This window comes from Anser brachyrhynchus (genome assembly GCF_964034855.1).
Source record: "Anser brachyrhynchus genome assembly, chromosome: 8".
NCBI lineage: Eukaryota > Metazoa > Chordata > Aves > Anseriformes > Anatidae > Anser > Anser brachyrhynchus.
In genome coordinates, this window is record NC_137702.1 from 19,839,429 (window position 1) to 19,859,372 (window position 19,944).

At 48.5% G+C, this 19,944-nt stretch overlaps 1 protein-coding gene across 7 annotated transcripts in view; it reads right to left on the minus strand.

Annotated features, from left to right (window-relative positions):
* The window catches only part of SMG7 (SMG7 nonsense mediated mRNA decay factor), a 51,380-nt gene that overhangs the window by 29,388 nt on the left and 2,048 nt on the right, over positions 1 to 19,944 (minus strand). For 6 of the 7 annotated variants that reach the window (XM_080602374.1, XM_080602376.1, XM_080602373.1 and 3 more), the window contains exons 2-5: positions 4,866 to 4,897; positions 3,490 to 3,607; positions 2,388 to 2,520; positions 69 to 240 (exon numbers count right to left, since the gene is read on the minus strand). In XM_080602374.1, the coding sequence (XP_080458500.1) occupies positions 69 to 240; positions 2,388 to 2,520; positions 3,490 to 3,607; positions 4,866 to 4,897 (455 nt within the window). Of the gene's footprint in view, positions 1 to 68; positions 241 to 2,387; positions 2,521 to 3,489; positions 3,608 to 4,865; positions 4,898 to 9,636; positions 9,754 to 19,944 lie in introns of all 7 variants that reach the window. The other variant, XM_080602375.1, reaches the window with a different exon arrangement.

A 19,944-nucleotide genomic window follows, 5' to 3' on the forward strand; every position in this document is an offset into this window, starting at 1 on the left:
CTGCCCTGTGGAGGCTGAACACTGAGTTAGAACTCAATGCCCCACCTCCTTTTGCTTCAGAAACTCACCAATATCTCCAAGGTGGACAAGGCAGTGCTGGCAGATATAAGAGCAGGAGCTGGACTGCGGCTTCACTATGGCGCTGGTGTGCGTCTGTTTATTGCTAATGATTCCCAGCTGGGAAGACTTCACGCGACATGGCAAGTCTACATTAAAAACTGTGCACAATTCCTGTAATAACTAGAAAAGCAGGTCTAGTTTAGTAGTGGTTAGAGACAGTAATCAGAAAAGCATTGAAACAACAGACAAAACCAGCACAGATCACTCAGAGGCATTGATTAGTTAAACATATTTGAAGTGAACAAGCCTATGTTACTGAAAGAGAGACTTACAAATTACATTATCTATATGGAAGACATGGAGCTTCATATTGCTTTTTATATTGCTTTATTCTTCCCAGAACCCTGAAGATATTTTTTACTGAAGGTGTGCATCTCAGATCAGTAGGCATCTCAATCCCCACAGTATTCAAATTACCAAGCATCAGGGGAGACTGATTATCAGAGGTCTCAAAATCTTGCGTGTATTTTTAAAATAGGTCACTCTTCAGGGGAAAGCAGTCTTTATAGCTACATGAAGAGACACCATTCTTTGGAAATAACAGAAAGGAACGCCGTTCTTCTGAAGAAGTTTGTTCCAACATAAGAAATAGCACTACCTTGACTTCAGCGTCAGGGAGAAGCGTGAACAAAACCAAGTTTATAGGCAATACAAGGCAAAAGTGACTGAGTTGTCCCACTGGATGGGCTGCCAAATCACTAATTATTTGTGTGAAGCTAACGCTGAGGCTCAGAGAACTAGGCAGCAGCTACTTAATCAAATATCTCGAAAGCTGATTCAAGGAAAAGCTGAACTTTGCCATTCTAATTAGCGCTTTTGAAGTTCTTCCTAATGGACTCCAGTCTAGAAATGAAAAGAGTTTGTTCTACTGTGTTACAGGGTTAAAAATCCAAGTAAAAATTGACTGACTTTCGCCGCTGGGAACATACTCAATCTCCAAATAAAATAGACCTGTGGCAGAGTCCCACTTCCAGATAAAGGCACTCAGAAAGCCCAGGGCAGAGATGTGCACTGCCAACAGCTAAAGATTCAATGCAGGGTTCTTGTTTGCTGCAGAAAAAGATGTGTTAGATCTCCTTCCCCTTCTACTCCGTCTTTCATACAGCAGATAAAAATCTCCAAGCGAGAGGAACGTCACAGATGAAAGTGGGATAAAAGAGAAACTTGACATCTTCCAACACGCTGAATCACGAGAATTCGTGCTCTCTTTCAAAACTGTCATTTACAAAGGCCTCGCTGTTGGAGAGCAGGTATCATGGCTGAGGAAAGTCTTTAGACTAAAAACGGAACGATTAACATCACAAATGGAGAAAGACAGCCCAGTCTGTGGTGTCACGCACAAGAGCAAAGTTTCCTGAAAAACTGCAGGGAAGAAAGACTTTTGCAAGACAAATGGCGTAGATGGCAGAAAACCCTTGGCAGTCACACCACAGACTGTCAAACTGGCTGCTTTGAATAAGAAGCATTCCAAAAAGCAATGCCCAAGGGAAAAGAAAAAAAATCTCAGATTCTAAAAAAAATAGTGTTGACTTGTACACATTCAGAATCATATTCAGAACTGATGAAGAAAGAATGACTTATTGCGCACGTTGTAACCTAAAGCCAGTGCAAACTGAAATCGAGCATTGGAAAGACTACAGGCAAAGAGACAGCAGTAATGAGTAAGTACACGAACATGATTTTGAAGTGAACTGAAAACTCACGGAAGATACTTAGCTCAAGAGCACTCATCAATACATCTTTGCATAATGGGAAGAAGAGCTCCTATATTTGAAATTTGCACTTGCAAATTATTTTTGATAAAAACAAAATTGAGACTGAAGATGTGCTTGTAAGCTTAGAAGCCCTGATCAGAAGAACAGCAAGACATTACATGTTGTTAAATGCAAAGCAATATTCTCGGGGATAACCACCCTACTTAAAACCACAGCTGTGGAAGGCATTAAGTTAGGTAGCAATATAATTCAAAAGAAAGAAGAAAAAGCTGTATTTATTGTAGATAGCCCTTAGAAAACATGAACTCAATGCTCACCACTGGTGTGTTACAAGGAAGGGACACAGAACAAAGCACAAAACATTACACCATCACACAAATCCTCACAGTGCATCCACATTTTGGAACTAGCAGTTGCTGGAGCAGCACGGGAGACCGACAGACGACAGTTAAAGCTCTGTGAAGGACCTACGTGCACATCAGCATAGGCTGAAGCATGCTTGCCTACAGATTACACGAATGTACCACAACCAACAGATTTTTTGCAACTCACCTGTGTGTAGAAGCCACTAGCTGCCTCTAAGAACAGAGAAAGGTTCGCCTGAACTTCGCTCCGATTTGGATTTGCTCTATTTTTCGCCTGACCCTGTAGCGTCGTGATCTGATTTTTAAAGGCATGATTCCAACTGAAAACAAAATAATAGTTTTCCTTGTTGTTTTGCAAGTGTTTTACGCATATAGCGTAAGAAACAGGAAAGAACTGTTTAATCACATAGCATCAAACATGAAAATGGAGTGTATTCAAATTCAGACATCATTCAGATGAGAAATAACGTTAAATATGGAAGAATTACCTTTTCCCACCTCTCATTACTACAGAAACCAATCCTGATACTGTATAGCTAACACTGCAACACCATAAATATTTGCTTGTAATTGCTTTGTTTTAGGCAGTACAGCTCTCTCTTAAAACAGAATGTGAGGTGTAGAAATCCGAGCTAGAAATCACGCAGCAGCTATAGGCATAGACATGACAATTTTTGACAGTCTACTCACCTTGCTTCCCTCAGAGCCCTGGAAGAACCACAGGCCTCTCTCAGCGACCTGTTACAGCCTATGCCTGCCTCTTAAGCACAAAGGACTGGACTCAGAGCATGGAGAAAACACAGCACAATCTTTCCTGGATCCATAAAGTGCCTCTCATGAGTGTCTGGTAAGGTCCTCTCTTGATGCTCCTCCCTCTTCCTTCCCCTTCTGCCCAAATACACCTCAGAGAGCTTACAGCGAGGGGCTCTGACAGCTATTTAGCCTCTGCTATATCTTGATCAAAGCTCCTGGAGACTGCAGCAGGCAATCTTCCTCCTTTCTGGAAACTTGCAGCTTCAGCCCTTCCTTGATAGCACAGAAGACTGATGTTTCTTCCCTCATTCCCTTGCATCTTGCTCACCAAAACCTACTCTAACTGCCAGAGGTAAAATACTCATCTATTGAACTCTCTTAATCTACTGTATTCTTATGTTTCACCCTCAGCATAGCTCTCACGTTAAAGGAGATAAGGCAACTATTTCATAGGGTACAAATCACTTTCTGTAAGCCTTGGGATTTCCTGCTCATCAGCCCAGATTACACACACAGAGGTTTATTGAGGTACTTACAGGTCCTGCTCCACTTTTTTATCTAAAGCATACTCCAAATCGGTCACTAGCATTTTCTGGTATAAGTCCTGTAAAGCCTGTCTGGATGTCCAGACTTCTGCTGGACCCAGCTTTGAATCTGAGCAAGAAAAAACAAAAACAGACAACAGTTTTTTGTAATACTCAAATTTACAAAGTCATTCCAGCCGATTTTTCACTGACCTACCAAATTAAAGAACACAGTGCAGTGTAAGACAGGCAATGCCAAACACACACTTTTCCTCACAGATTCATCAGAATTTTGAAACAGAAAAACTACAGAGGGATTGGGGATTGACTCATTGGTCTCCTGCAACACGAGAACTAGGTAAGAGCAAAGTCAGCAGTGGGAAAGCTCAAAAAAAAAGACAGAAGGGGGTGATTCTCCCCAGCTCAATATGTTGTAGAACTTCTTGCCAGTGGATAAATTAAAAAAAAATCAGAGGAGCCTGAAAAAATAGTGGAAAAAATTTAATCATGTAAAGCTAAATAGGAGAGTCCGTGAGCCAGTGCTGCTGTTTAGGAGAACACAGTGGAGAAGTACAGCTGCATGCTTGCCATTTTCTAACTCCCCGGTAGCCTTCTGCAGTTCATCACTTCAGGGCGAGTGCAAACACTGTCCCGAGCTATCAGAGTTACACAGTCCAGTTTCCCATGCCTTGTAAAATCACTGAGCTGGGGCTGCTGGAGCACGAGGGACGAGCATCACCCCAGGGAAACCATTCTGCTGACAGCACCTGCTGGGTGCAGGCAGGCCGTGCTCCCGCAGGGCCCACACCGAGCCGCGAGATGCGCTACGCCGAGGTGCTACGCTCAGCGCAGCAGGGCTTCATCATGCGAGCTGCTTGCACGGCGTGGTTGATACCTTAATGTAAACTATTCCCAATTGCCATAACTACAGACAGTTTAAAAGTCAGCTCGTAGCATTTTGTAGCAGCCACGGGCTGCACTTTGTAAGGCATGTGGTAGTGTTTGGATCAACATTTCCATCACCCAGTTCTCTCAAAACCAGCAAGATCCTTTCCCCGCTGCTAATCCAAAGTACAGCAAATCCTGTGGCAGTCCAGACAGGAGACTCTCATCCCCAAACAGAGAGTAACAGGGTCATGATCTCTGTCTCCAAAGGCTTTTTAGCATGCCCAAAGTCAACTTTAAAAATACAAGTATTTTAGACATCAAAGAGATCAGCACAGTTGTTAAGATTATATTTATTTGCATACAGAGGATAAGCCTTTAACATAATGCCACATACTTCCCAGGGGATTCTTAGGAATGGTAAGCATAAGGAACATACAAAAAGAAAACAAACATAAATCAAGTATTATTAGCTAGATCAACCATCTAACAAAGGCAATTACCTGTCATGTCAGCCTTCAGGACTTCTGCCTGCCTGTAAGAAAGCAATAAAACAGTAAATTAGAAATAGACTGATCAAAATAATCAAATCATGCTAAAGCACGTTCATGCACCAGGGAGTAGAGAACATGGGGCCAGCTCCTCTAAGGGCTGCCTATAACCTAAAATGCCATATAGTTTATCCCCTGAATTATGGATTTAAGTTAGTGTTGCTAAACAGCATTTCTTCTACTTTCATACCATAATACAAGTCAACAATTCACTTTCTCCTGCTTAGATTGTTTCTTTCGGAAAAAAAAAATATATACATATACATATATATATAAAGAACCTGACACTGCATTTTAAACTTTGTCTGGCAGCAGCATCCTGCCACATAAGCGATACCTGCTTACCTGTAAGCAGGGATCTGAAATTCACCCTGCCACACATGAAATGCATTGGAGAGGAGAGTTGTGCTGGGTTTAGCATGGAGGCTTGGGAAGTACTGGGGCCAGGAGAAAGCCCCTCCTTGCCCCTGCCGGGGAGGCTGCACAAACAAGCACGCACGCTCTCACCAATGTCAAGTGGTGGTGACTATAAAAATAGGAGTTTCTCAGGTTGTTCTGGGTCCCACCTCCTCACCACAGACGAGAAAAGGTTTTGAGATCCACATCAGGATTAAGAAGTTATCACACGAGTCCCAGTATTTCACTAGGAAGACACACACCGGGCGGCCCCTTCACCAACCTTCTGACTGCATTAAATGCAAGATCACCTCCAGCAACTGGCCACGAGGCACCAGAGCACCACCCAGGAAGCAATGGGATGCTCCGAGGGCTTTCATCAAGAATATCTTCACCGGTGCCAAAAGGAAAGCTGTACTTGCCTCACCAGCTGAGGCAGCCCGGCGATGCTTTGGCTCGCAGGTTAGGAACGGCAGTGAGACAGAGCTGGCCCTGCCAGGTGCACAGCTATCTTTTTTGCTGCTCTGAGCAGCCAGCCAAGGCAATAACACAGCTTGGCTCGCCCAGGAACACCCGCCGGTTCTGCAGGCTTCTTTCCTTTGAGCTGAGGCAGCCGCGACTCCTGCAGAGCAGGACGCCCAGCGCCGCCCCCACCAGCCGCACGCTCCCCTCCCAGGAACGGGCTCTGCCCAGCCGCTGCTCCGCTGGCACTGCCCGCGTGGGACCACCTGCGACTACCAGCCTTGTGATGGAGAAATGCAAACAGCACCGTTATGAAGGCTTCCTCCCCCCCCAAAAAAAAAGTTTTGGCCAGCTGTTTCCTGGAGAATTATTTTGCACCAAGTCAGTGCCGCTGCTGATAGATGCTCTGCAAACGCATCACCCCACCTGCGTGGCTGGTCCTGGCCGAGTGAAGGAAGATGCTGATGCCTGAGCCTTCGATATTTCTGTTACTACTGAGTAGCTCCTCCCCAGAGCTACTGCTAAAAGAGATTTTTGCCTGAACTTACACCAAAATTTTTTTCAGTCAGTTTTGGAAGTCAGTCCTCAAATACCTTTAATGCTAATCTCAGCAGCAGCTGTAAAGCAAACTGCCTTTTATATTTCATAAGCTTGCGACACGCTACACGCTAAAGGGATTATCACTATAATTTTTAATAAGATGCATAGGAGTTATTTCAATACTTCCTCGAGGCCAAAGGGATTAGTCAGGCTGGTCTCACACTTGCATGCTGCTTCTTGTTTCCACCTAAAGATAACCTCCAAATAAAACACCTGCACCCGCAGTGGCTGAGATAGGGCAAGAGAGGACACACCGGGTACCAAACCTGCTCTGCCTCGCTGGCCAAGTACCTGAAGTACCTTTGCTGGTGCCTGCGGACTCCCAGCAGGGGCACACCGTGGCCACCGATACCTGCAAGAGGTTCACGAATGGCTCCTCATTTGCAAGTCTCATCAGGCATCTGGCAATAAGATCTTTTTATCCCTATTTTTTCTTGAACCAGCTCATGCTGAATTTGCATTAGAATGACTCACTCTGCTGCAAAAGCGTGTTGCCTGTCAGCTAACTCGGTGCAGCTTACATTTTATCACCTCAAGACCATTCTGAAGCAGCTCCCTGCTTGGCTTGCCTCAGCAGTTGTCTTCAGGCCACGTCTTCCTGACCAGTTTGTCAGTCCAAAGCCAAAAAACACAAAACATAGTTCAAACATATTTCAGGCGTCTTTGTCAGAACGTACAGCTTGATGCGCTGTGCTAGCTACTCAGTTACACTCAGCCCGGTGTTTTAGCTCGAAGCCCAAAGACAAAAGCCTTCTGTTCAATTCCTAAGCACCTGTTAGGCACTGCCTTTGTGTAACAGGTAGTTAGACACCAACACACTTAAATCCATGTCCCAGACCACCACTTCTCTCTTATGAACTCCAATGTTGCCATTTATAAACCAAGCTTTCTAACAGTCTTATTGCCATCTGCCTTCAGACCCTTCAGGTAGCAGTAAATTAAAGAATCCATTTTATCGTTGCCCCAAACCAGCTCATCTTTGTTTCAATACAAATTCTTTGGTTTTATTATAATTCAACGCAATTTAATTTAAAAAACTCAGCCCCGCACGCACCATGCTGTAACTACTGGAAGCAGCAGCAGTTTGAGGGAAGCACAGCTTTGTTAACCAGCTTCATCACCGAGCACAGGCGAGCAAACAAAACGAAGCCCAAGTTTTCAGAGCAGCTGTCCTGGGCTGCCTCGCTGCCACGCGCTGCTTCCAAGGGGCAGAACGGCCAGAGCCGAGATTCGTTTACCCCACACTCCTTTCTCTTACACGGCGAGGAGGAGCTGGGTAAGATCTGTGATGGCACAAGTCCTACAAAACCCATGAAAACTCCCGACCTCGCAGGAACACTGAGCACAGCACGCTGTTTTCCACCATGCCTGAAGGGGAACTCCATTTGGTTTTCCCCTGGCAGCCCTGAAGCATCAGCAACTATTTCAGTTCCCCTATCATATCCCAGCCCCCCCCACACACACACCGATAAGGGAGCAACAGAGGGAGTATAGGGGATTCTTCATTTGGGGGAGAAAAGGTCACTTTTCTATGATAAGATATTAACAAGAAAGCCAGATGCACTTAACACAAGTTGTTATTAAATGTTTAACCACGCCAACAGGTGGAAATGCTCACGCAGAAGGAATTCCGAAGCAACACCGAGCAACTACTCTATTCGATTTTCCTCAAAATAAGTTAACTTCAACAAAAAATCATAATGGCTTAGTACCTGAATATTGGTGCGTTGGTTTTGGTTTTTGTTTTGTTTTAAAGTATGCTGGTGTCGATTTGGGGCAGGGGAAAGCACCAGGGAACACAACCAGCACAGGCACTGCACCAGCAACATTCTGCAGCAGGTGTAGGGGAGAAGGGGGCTGGTCTAAACCCCCTCACGTTGCACTGAGGAGACCATTTGTACCTGCAGTCGTTTGCGCATCCAAGGTTCTGTCTGTTAAAAAGGGCTGACCGGTTCAGCGCAATAAGCATTCTCCCTCCCATCCCTAAGAATAACCACCAACACTTGCTAAAATACTGAGCTTTATCAGCAGCTTGTAGGCCCTCGCTGGGCACTAACAGTTTGCAGCTGGTAAGCTTTGCCAGAGGTTGGCTTTTGCAAGATGCTTCAGAAACAACCGACTTCCCTGAACTCTTCGTGGACAGTAGCTGCGTCTCCACAAACTGCTGAAGGGAAACAGCCTTATGGCCGTCTCAGGACTGCACAAAAATATTTGTATAGCTGAAAAACAGTACTGGGGTACTTGCGGATAAACCCCATCTTTGACATTTTCTTCACTTGGCAATTCTTACAGGCTTCAGCCAGGAGCCCTAGTTAGCAGCCCGAAGCGTCTTCACCTAAAAACAGCGACTGGATGGAGTCAGGACTTCACCGTGCTATAGGGAATTATTTATTGTGTAGAGATTTCACTTACATGTGCATCAGACATGCACTGTTAACAATTATTTCAGGCAGCTTTGGTTTTCTTGAGGTAGTTCTTACTGTTCCTCTTACTGTTCCAAGCTTGCCAGTGTCGCCACCTCACTGAATGACCACGAAGGGCTGGAGTTGCTTGCTTTGAAGCCGACAGGTCCTGGGGATGTCGGCTCTTCCTGACGTAGCAAGAGATCCTCAGGCTGAGTCACCCAGTGAAATGCTCCTTTTGCCCTGAAAGCACAGTCTTCATGCACTTAGCAATGATTTTCCTCAAGGAACAGCTGCAGCAGACATCTACCAGGTGTTTTTGTGTGTGCTAACTGGTTTAAAGCTTACTGTTACTCTCACAGGCAGCTGAGCACAGGGTGCAGCTAAATTTCTGATCAATGGCATTATCAGGCTGTGGCTGCAGATCACAGCCACACAGACAACTAATTCTGCACAGTGTGACCCTGCAATTAAAAAGCCAACTCTGCAAGCAGATCCTAAAGCAAGGCAGTCACCACCTGAATCCAACCCCTCTCCATAGCAAGCCCTGCTCTGTGACCTTATTCCCACCTCAGCCAGCAGGGAGCTGAGAAAGGGGACACAGAATAGGATTATTATTTTTTTAAAACCTTATCTACTCCCTTTCTCCGAGTCCAGGCTCTACTAGAAGCAAGACAAAAGAAAGCAAGAAAGCTCTCGCAAGGAATAGCAGAGAGCATTAAGACTAACTCCAGTACGCTCACCTGGGTTTTCTAAAGCTTGCTTTGAAATATCGCCTGTACTGTTTGTTAACTTTCCACCTCAACCTACTGGTTACCTGGAATACTGTTTTACTGGAGACATGGGAAAAAAATAAACTCTACCTGGGTGTCGCTCGTGGTTGAGGGGAAGGAAGAAAAGCACAAGCCCTCCCTGTGTTCACCTTCCTTTCCGTGGGAGCTGACAGCGGAGCTCTTCAGCTAACCACGGCAGTGCTCGCACTATAGAAAAAATAGGAACGAATTACCCAGGGATTAAAAGCAATCATAACTACAAAAAGGCACAACGATAAAAGACTGGATGGACAAATGGCACTTTTAATACTTCTGGCACTAAGATACGAATCTCTTTTCTTTCTTTAAGGAATACCTCTAAAAGGAAGTCTCAACAAAGGAACACCACTCTCAGGAAACACTCTTGTGAGCAGCATCCTTACAGGAGCACAACTGCTGCACTGGCCGACAAGTCAGGTTTGCAGCTGAGCTGAGAAGAAGCCAGCAGCCAAACGCTTAGCACAGGTTCTACAACCTGCTCAGATATCCCCTTAAGCTTCATGCCACCCACTAGACGAGCAATCTTTGGGGTGTGACGGCACAGAAGTTCAGGACTGCCTTGCACCCCACTCAGCCGCTCGCAGACCGCTCCCTGGGGAACACCCGGGGTCCAGGGAGAAAGATCAGCAGGCCCCGCTCCCTCCCGACCCGCCAGGAATATTCAGCACAGCACCCACGTGGGATGGGAGAGGCGTGCACCCGGACCGGGGCCATTCCCACAAGGTTTTAGGAGCAGGGGGAAGCAGCAGCACGACTTTCTGAACACGCTTCTGTTCCCTGCACCACCACTTTCTCTGCTGTCTGAGACCCACCCCGATTAAAGCACACAAAATTAGCTTCTCTTTCGAGAAATCCACGGCTACGCCAGTGTCGTTTTTTATAACACAGTCACTGACTTACGAAAATCTTTATTTCTGCTAAGGGCCGGAAAAAACACAGACAATAAACGTTAGTAAGTGAACACGATTCAACTCCTTTTAATAGCTTTTGCGTTATGAAAGCCATGCCCAGGATTACAGAAAACAGCCCAGAGCATCACGACCGGTAGGCCCCTGGACGTCCCGCAGCCTCTCCTTCCTGACCTGCAGCTCCGGCAGGTCTCTGCTGCCCGTGGCCTCCGCCGGTAGCTCAAGAGATAACGTGCAGGGTTCGCTGCGGCCCCCCGCCTCCAAAATTATCCCCTGCACAGCACGCGAGCAGCAGACAGAAGAACACGGCCATCAGCGGCCAGCACGAGCAGCCCCCAGCCCACGCTTGCCGCGAGCCGACTGCAACAGCCTCGGCGGCGCTCAGCCCGATGCCTTCCCGAGCACCAACACCGGGACCAACAGCCCGGTACTGACGGCCTCCGAAAGCGGGAAGCTGCCAGCGGAGTTCCTGCCGTTTCAGTTACTCACTGCAGCCACTCAACAGGCGTACGAAGCAAGGCGTTGCCCAACCGCGTTCGTTTTCGTACCTCACGATTACGTAACTGTCGTGCGAGTAAAACATCCACGCAGACACGCGGCACGCAACAAGTGTCAGGGGAGGCCGCCGCGGGACGGCATTCTGCTACACGGAGCGTGCCGCGAGGTTCCCACCAGCCGTGACACGTAGCACCGGGATCACACCCGGGCGCAGGCCTCACCACAGAGGTTGGTTTCAGTCTCTTGGAGCTCAATGCACGCGGCGCTCTGGAAGCACCGAAGACTGACACCAGTCAGGGAGGATGACAGCTCCCGTTTCGTTGTCAGACACGGCTGATCGGTGCATCGCTGCCAGCAGGGCACAGGAGCCTCCTCAGCAGCTCCCTGCTCTCGTTCCCAGGGAACTGCTTTGAAACGCGCTTCAGCCAGAGCGTATTTGCAGAACTATTTTCCTCCCAAAAAGTACGGAAATAAGGAAGAGGTGAACCCTCTATTATCACAGGTTTAATGCAGCTCTAACACACACACAGCAATTTCGAATAAAAAAAGGATGCGGACATTAAATTCTCACCTCAGGCCACACAACCAGCACTATTTCCTACAGAGCTGGACGAATGCTCACACACAGCCTGAGGTCTCACAGTACCTGTGTGAGCTGCAGGGAGCTAGGGGAAGGAGGCTTTGTTACCTTGCCACACTCCCAACTCCTGGCTGAGCCGTGCAACTCCCCATCCGGATGGGCTGCAAAACTTGGGAGTCCACCAGCAAAATTCACGTGCTCTGGGAGGCGTAAGAGCTGCTCTCTTGTCTGCATTCAGCTGGAAGAGAAACCGACCCCAGCAGCTTGGGGCTGGAGCATTTTACGAGCTCAGGACCGGAGCAGCACGGATACGCTGCTCTGAGAACTGCCCCTCTCTAGAAACTGAGCAGCTTGAAGTTTCTGAGCACAAATTGGAGCCAAATGGGTCCCGAGGAAAACCAACATGTGTAACTAAGCCTTGGCCAAAGCGGTGCAGCTCCGCCGCAGAGCCCAGCGTACCCCTGCAGCTCTGCTCACGGCAGGTCAGGAACAGCTCTGAACCAAGCTGCCCTGCTCTCGGTGCCGCCAGTTAACCTGTAACGCACCCCTCCGGCCTCAGTAACTCACCAGCCAGCTGGGAGCAAGCTTCTGAGCAAATCGGTAACTTCTACAGCTAGTCCTGCTTTGGGGGACTACCCATTTTTTAAAAATCATTGTATTTCAAGCGTACATCTCAACACCTCAGATACAGACCCAAAAAGGACTGCCTCCGAGCAGCTCACGCAGAGCAGAGCTGCTCACCACGCTCACTCCGCCCACTGCAACGGCTGGGGAAAAGGCTCCACAGCACTGGGCTACAACCCCCAGCCCGAGGGGAAAAAAATGCCAGGGCTGGAAAGGACGTCCAGAGACGAGGCATGCGATTCCCTCACCCCGCCATTCCCACAAAACACCCACAAAACACCGTGCCGTGTGCTTCCCAGCTCCTCCAGGGGCAGACGCTTCCCTGTGCCGGAGCAGCCCACCCCAGCCACCCCGCTGGCCCCGCAGAACCTCAGCGTGCCTTACACCGAGCCGTGCCTTACACCGAGCCGGCATTTCCTGCATCTCTGCTGCAAATTGAGTAAGAACGGATCGTGCCGGGAAAAGATCCGGCGTGAGTGCGTAATTAAAGGCCATTAGCTCAACGCCCGCGCGTGCTCCGCTCGCAGAAGCCAGCTCAGCTCTGGCATTTCACTCCACAACCACAATAGCTTGGACCTTGTCACCACACAAACGCTTCGTGGAGTATTCTAGCACATCCAGAACAAATTGGAAAATAGAATAGTTTGGCACTGCGTTTTGGCATTTGACGGAAAAGCATGGAAACCACATGAATCACGCTGCTTCAGCCTCAAAATCTAAGCTCCATATGCTCGACGGTACTGTCAGCCCTACAGAGAAGGCTTCCCGCAGCCAAGTCCTTCAAGGCTCAGAGGTCTTCAAACACAAGCTACTCCTGGACCGCGTCTGAAAAACTCCAGCATAGCAGTTGCCAGTTTCATAGTCCTCAAAGAATTATTTCAGGAGTTAACAGGAACAGTTACACGTAAGATACATTTTTATAACTATCTTCAATGCCAAGCATGCAGAATTTTACCTGGTTTTGAGACAATATCCCAAAACTCTACATACACAACATAGTGTTACAGGTAGACATCAAGCACCTTTTTTAATGCTCACTTCTACCCAGCAGGCTACAATGGAAGCTACCAAAATAGCCTGTAGTTGCCCAGACAGCATCAGGAAGCATTTGGTATCTTCACGAGAAAGATACCGGACATACCTTTTGGGATAGCCTAAAGCTGTAGAGGTTATTGCAGTCTTTGAGATCAAAACCAGGAAGACAGGTGTTTCAGCTCACCCCGCCAGCCACGATTCCCTACCCCTGACCTTGCCCCAAGCCCTGTCACTCCTACAGCTTGCTTCAAAACTAAAGCCATCTCAAAAACGAGGTAATACAGGGACGTATGCACCAGGTGGCAAAGTCTCCACAATTCACACCCTTACATACCCTACGTGACATGCTCCTAAATTAAAGTATTCTGTATTACTTCAGATTAGTAGTAAGAATCCATATTAAGCACTTTATCACTTATTTTCTAGTTAAAGATTTTACATATAGGTTCAACTTCATGCGTATTGATGGTAATAACACAAACTAAAATCCCCCCTAGATTTTTACTAGAAGTTTACCCCGTATCTTTCAATCATTTCATTTATAATCAGTAACCCACACAAAAAATAGCCTTCCCTGAATCCCACATTTCTATCCAAAATGAAATCACATTTCCTTTTTTACTAGCAACTGCGGCTGAATGTTGAAGCTGGAAGAGTTGCTTCTGTTTTCATACGCTTCTTAAGTGACAAAGGCTGCTCTTACTGACATTCATAAAAACAGACCTGCGTCCCCGCCCCCCGAGGAACAGCTGGTTAGATCAAGCCCCTCTCCTCAGCAGTTCTGTCACTGCATCGTCCTCTACCAGCATTTATACCGCTTCGAGACAGACACCTAGCATCTAGGCAAGAGCCAAGCAAGTCTCCCTCTTTCTCCCCCTCTTCACAGCAGCAGATGATTAACTCTTCTATTTTTAGTTACTAGGAGGCTGGTCTACAAAGACTGCCCCAGAGACCCCTCTCAATGGCTCAAATGTACCTCAGATTAGGAGTACAAATGCTCAAAGGCCCTGGTACAAACATTCACTGACTGCAGAAGAACCAAAGCTGGAGTCTGTCAGAGGTTCCTTAGCAGCTCCAGGAACCCCTGGTTTAAAAACAGATGACATGGCACAGCTGCCTGCCACAAAGCAGAACCCACGTGCTTTTGTCAAATCGGAGCGACCAAGGCAAAGCAAATACCAGGAGGCTGGCCGTGCAGCAGAGAACACGGTAGCAGAATTCCAGGGATTATCGTAGACCAAAGGGCTGAAAGATGGTCTTCCCAACTGATTTGTCACATATTCATTCCCCTCCCCTCCTGACATTAGCTGCAAGGAAGCTAATTAGCTCCTTCAGAGAAAGGGGAAAAAATATACAAAATCAACTTACACATACCAGTGTTAGATGAAGCAGCAAAGTGTTCAATAGGGCTGAGCATTAGAAGGTATTTTCAACAACACAATGAAATTAAAATATGGGAAACAGACCCCTGATGTATTACAGAATCACAGAATCGAAGGGGTTGGAAGGGACCTCAAAAGATCATCGGGTCCAACCCCCCTGCCAAAGCAGGCTCCTTAGAGCAGGCTGCCCAGGTAGGCGTCCAGACGGGCCTTGAATATCTCCAGAGAGGGAGAGACATTATAAGTACTTTCAGAAAAATGACTTTTTCCCTCCTACAGGTGGTAGACAAAATTAACTCTAGCAGGACTCCTAAGTACCTCAAGGGTATCTCTGATTTGAGTCCCATCAGTGAAATTCGGCCTGTCGCCCACAGCAGGGTAACAATCCCAAGAGACTCCTCAGCCTTCTGGTTCCTTACGATAATCCCTTGAGTGCAGAAGCCAGTGTGAATAATCTGAGAAATGTCCTACTGGAATACAGAAAGAAAAGAGAGCAGGCCTAACGTTACTCCAAAAGCTCTTGTTCCATCTTACAGCATTACGTTGATCTGAACAGGTAGCTGCAAATACAGCTTGGAGGAATTGAAATACGCAATATCCAGACACTGCTTGAGCAATTTCCCCCGCATTTGGTTGTCTAGGAAGACACCAAGCCTACAACCTGAACCGCTCCTCCAGCTCTTAAACTTAAGTGGGAAGAGCAGCAGCGGCCACACGAGCCTGGAAACAGGGCCTAAAGGCAGCACTGTGAGCAGTGGTGACGAAACCAGGCTAACCGTAAGACTGCATCCGACAAGACGCTGCCCGCAGCCCGAGCACCCGGGGCGCAGGCCGAAGGGCCACCAGTGCTCCCTCCTGTAAGGGCCAGCGAGAAACCAGGGCCCGAGGGCAGAGCCACGGCCCCCGGCTCACCCCGCAGCACCACTCCTTACTACCGCCCCTCGCTCCGACGGGTCTGCTCACACAAGCGAATCTCTGCCGGGAGGCCCGAGAGCAGCGACGAAGGGCCCTCGGCCCCCAGCAGCTCCAGGCCCCCCTCTGCTCCTTCCCCGGCCACCACGCACACCCCGCGATCCCTCCTCTCCTGCACCAGGCGCAGCAGGGAGGGCAGAAGGCAAGGCACCCATCCAAAGCCGCCGTCTTCCCCGTCAGCCCAAGGGGCGCCCAGCAGCGGCTCCAGCCGGCCTCTTCTTCTCCAGCGGGAAGCATCACGATGCCCGCAACAGCCAGAGCTGCAAACCCAGGAGCTCCGCCTTCCAGGTAGATGGAATGAAACGAAGCTTTAGGTGGTCTGATGTAGAAGGGAACGATATAATTCAGCGCCCAAATCAACTTATTCGGAGGCCAACACACATCTCATCAGAGAAGTCTAGGGCTACTCGTTGTGAAGCTCCTGTGAGGACAATACTCTTTAGACAGAAGGAATGGATTTTATGAGTAGCTTGAGTATCACGGTATGCTTTACATTCAGTACTGAAATAAAACAAGCTAAGCCATCATCAAGTCGATGTTAACAGGCAAGTTTATCTTCTCACCCTGCTCTAAAATAAAGAAGCTTAACCCAAAACCTCTGCAAGCCTGCACTCGGGGAAAGGGACAGCCTGTTCAAAGTGCTGCGTTCAGTCCAAGAGCCCCGCTCCCAGCTCCAGGGAAGCACCACTTGGTTACCCTGCCACAACAGGGCCCCCTCCTTTTCAGCACAGGTCAAACCAGGCAGGAATACGCAGGTTAGAACAAGACCTGCCGCAAGAGTCGTCCCTACAGCCAAGAACGAATAAATAAATACAGCTGCAGCTTTACTTACATTACCTGCACTTGTAGGTCACCGGAACGCTGCTTCGCAGTAACCCCGAGCACAGCGCAGTAACAGCGACCGCCACAGGCCGTGCGCTGCAGCAGGAAACGGAGGGGTCTCAGCCTGGCCTGAAAGCTGGGGTACCGCTGCGACAGCCACACCACCGATGCACGGGCACGCAGGGGCTCACATGTCCTAGGAAATGGGGCTTTGTTTACTACTGCTACAGGTCAGTGACAACGAGCACTACATCACCAGGAGCAGCAGCCCCTTGCTGTTAGCGCCTCGCTCCTGCCGTGCGCAAAGCTCCCCCCGTCCGTCAGCAGCACCTTGATGAATGGCACTGGGGAACATAGCCCAGTTAAATGGAGGGGGTTAAAAAAGAGGAAATAAAGCAGTTCTCTGGAGACCTGGCCCAAAACATACACCATCGAATCAGGGCCGAGGGGAGAGGGCGAGAGGAAGAGTGGGGTGCTCCTGCAAGCAGCAGCAGCTCTCTAGATGGCCAGCCCTTGGCCAGGCCAGGCCAGGGATTAAGGAAGAAGGCCCAGGTCACCTGCTCGCTGCGGCCTTCTCCCCCTGCCTGCATCCACACCGAGCCACCTCCCTGCCAGCCATGCCAGCCGAAACGTGCCCACCAGTCCCTGAATGCCCACGGGACTTGGGCCCGGCCTCCCTGTCTGCCCCAACAGGACCTTGCAGTGGCGCAGGCTCAAGCCCCACACACACGGTCAGCGCCGAGACTCCTGTCCCTCCGCAGATGGGTCAACTTTGTCAAAAGCACTGGGGAGAGTGCAGCGACAGCTGGTAAGCAGGACGTGCACAGGAGCCTCGTTTCCTTGGGCAGAACGCAGCGTAAGAGCTACGAAAGATGGTGTGACCTTAGCACAAGTTGCCCCTGGGTGGCAGAAGGATGTAAAAAGCCCCAAAAAGCCCACGAGAAGAAAAAGGGGGGAGTTGGAGCTGCTTGGCTACGGCTGCCTGGCACGCACTGAGCGGGCAGACCCAAGGGACACAGTGCGTGTCTGGGGGCTTGCAGCAGGAAGGGTTTCTTCTAGCTGGTAGCTCTGGGGGAATTGCTTAATGTCTCTTTTTTTTTTTTTAATTGTAATTCTTTTTACTTCATAGGTCACCACACAAAGCTTGTAGACCTGCTGTAAGCAGTACTCATCATCAATCTTATTTGCCTTTAAAACCACTGCCCTCTGCCTTGAAGAATAGCTGCTCATGTTAAATAATTGCGGTAAGTCTAGTTACCAAGTGCCGGGAACAGCTCGTATGGACAAAAAAAGACGGAACACTGTTCCCTTTACTTCTCCCCAGAGAAAACACCTTGCTAAGAAGCGCCTCCCGAAAGGCCAGCGCAGCTTTCTGACCCCTCTGCTACTCCTCTCCCGTTTAAAATCCAAGAGTAAACAACGTGCGAAAGTAGCATTAATCATTGCAGAACATAGAAAAGACAGAGGGAAAACTTTCCCAGACCCAGTGGACATGAAGACAAGTCACAAAGGACTGCAGATCAGCTGGAGTGAGGTCTGTGAAACCCCAGGTTGCGCTCACCCACCTCAGGGCAGGCGACCTGGGGGGCAACAGCAGCCACGAGCCCGCGGGCTGGGATGAGCAGACGGAGCCAGGCCGCCAGCAGCGGCACGTGGCAGGAAAGCGAGCGCAAGGTTCAGACAACACGAAGGAGGAGCACCACAGGCCGTCTCCTTCCTCAGAGGCTGTCAAGCCCTGAACAACCTGCTGCGACACCGGGGCCGCCCCTCCTGGAGAGGGAGGTAGGACAGGGACTGCTGAGGTCACCTCCAGCCCCAGCGACCCCATCAGCTTCAGGCGGCACGCTACAGCCATGCATCGCTGGACTATTAACCCCGAGTTGACGTTTACTAACATTTTTCCTTCCAGATACTCTCAAGCTAGTTAACTGACCCTGCCTGTCTCATGGGATTCGCTCTGGGCTTCAAGCAGTACTGGTTTGTGCCTTTCGGGCTCTGACAAACATCGGTTTTACATCCTCCTCCTGAGGGATCGGTACCAGAACACGTTCACACGCGAAGGCTGCAGCACTAAATTACCTCTGCTCCTGCCCTCCTCCACGAACAGGGAAGAAACATAGCGAGAGGTGTGTCACGGCCTGGCAGACAGCAACGGAGCAACCGCACTGAGACACGGCCGATGCAGAAGTAAATGGAGCTACTGAGGAGTCTTTGAAAAGGGAGCCACAATTTAAATTATTAAAGCAGTCAAACCTTTAATGAAGTTGGTTATAGCCTCATCCTAAGACTAAAGGAAACTGCCTCCTGGTTCGTCAGCACCAGGATTTCTAAGCAGTGCTCAAGCCCTGTAATTCAGGCACTTTTTATGCTATGTTTACATAGTGCTAAAAGCCACAATTTACCAGAGTAATGCCACACTTAACTTGAGACTGGAGTTCACAGCTCTGTAAAACACAATCCAGACAGTCACATCTCTGCCAAACTGCTAGGCTTCTGAGCCCAGGTTGACTACACTTTGAATGTTAGCACACGGAACTGGCAGTGAAGCTCTTTCCTTAGAGCAAAGACAAGAGGAGTAGGTGGATTCAAGTTCAATACTGTCTTTAAAAAGGAAGTACTTGGAAGTTTCATTGGTATTAACATCGGCAGTATGATTTGCTTGTAAGTGCCTTCTGTAGCTAGCAGGATACATGAAATGCTTATTTTAAGATGCCTGTCCCACAAGATCAGTTTGATATATGGAGAATACTGGAAGACCCCCCAGGCAGCATGAATTTCTAGCCAGATCAGACACACCAGGCTGAGAATGCATTCACCTGAACAGAGAGATGCAAACTCTGCCCCTCTCCTCAGAGCTCTTTGAAAGAACTTTCTGACGTTTTTGCTCACCTGACTAGATCGAGGGATCTTTGTGAAGTGTCTGAGACAGACCCGAGAGAAGTACCTAGGAAAGTTAACTCAGAAGAGACAGAACGCAGCCCGGTACTCCTGAAAGGTGACCTTGAAAAGGCTATTGCAAGCAGGAAAGCAAAGACCCCAACACTATCTCACGACATACGAAGATGACTTGAAAAAGGACTTTAGAGAGACGGAGTACATTAAGTCTGACCTTCTCTGCTCGTTCTGGAAAACTTCTGCAGGAGCACCAGCTGTTTCTCAGCTCTTGCACTCTTACTGAAGGGTCGTGATCTTTTAAGAGCGGCATTTTAGAACAACTGATTCGTGTACATACACACGCACAGAAAACGAGAGGCTGGTTGGGGAGGAGTTAAGGCACTCTGGCCAAGAATCCCGTTCTTCCCTGCTCATTCTCTCCGGTGTCTCTTGATTCTTGCAGAGTCATTATTTCACTAGTTATTCAAGCATTACACGGTCACCTCAGATATTCAGCTCTCTCCCACCTGAACCTCAAATACACAGAGAAAGATTTTTCACACAAACTTTTCTGTCCCTCATTAGCTTTACAAAGGGATAGCAGAGACAAACTGCCCTGCACCTTTACTCAGCTCAACGTTTTTTAAGCTACCTTTTTGTATCA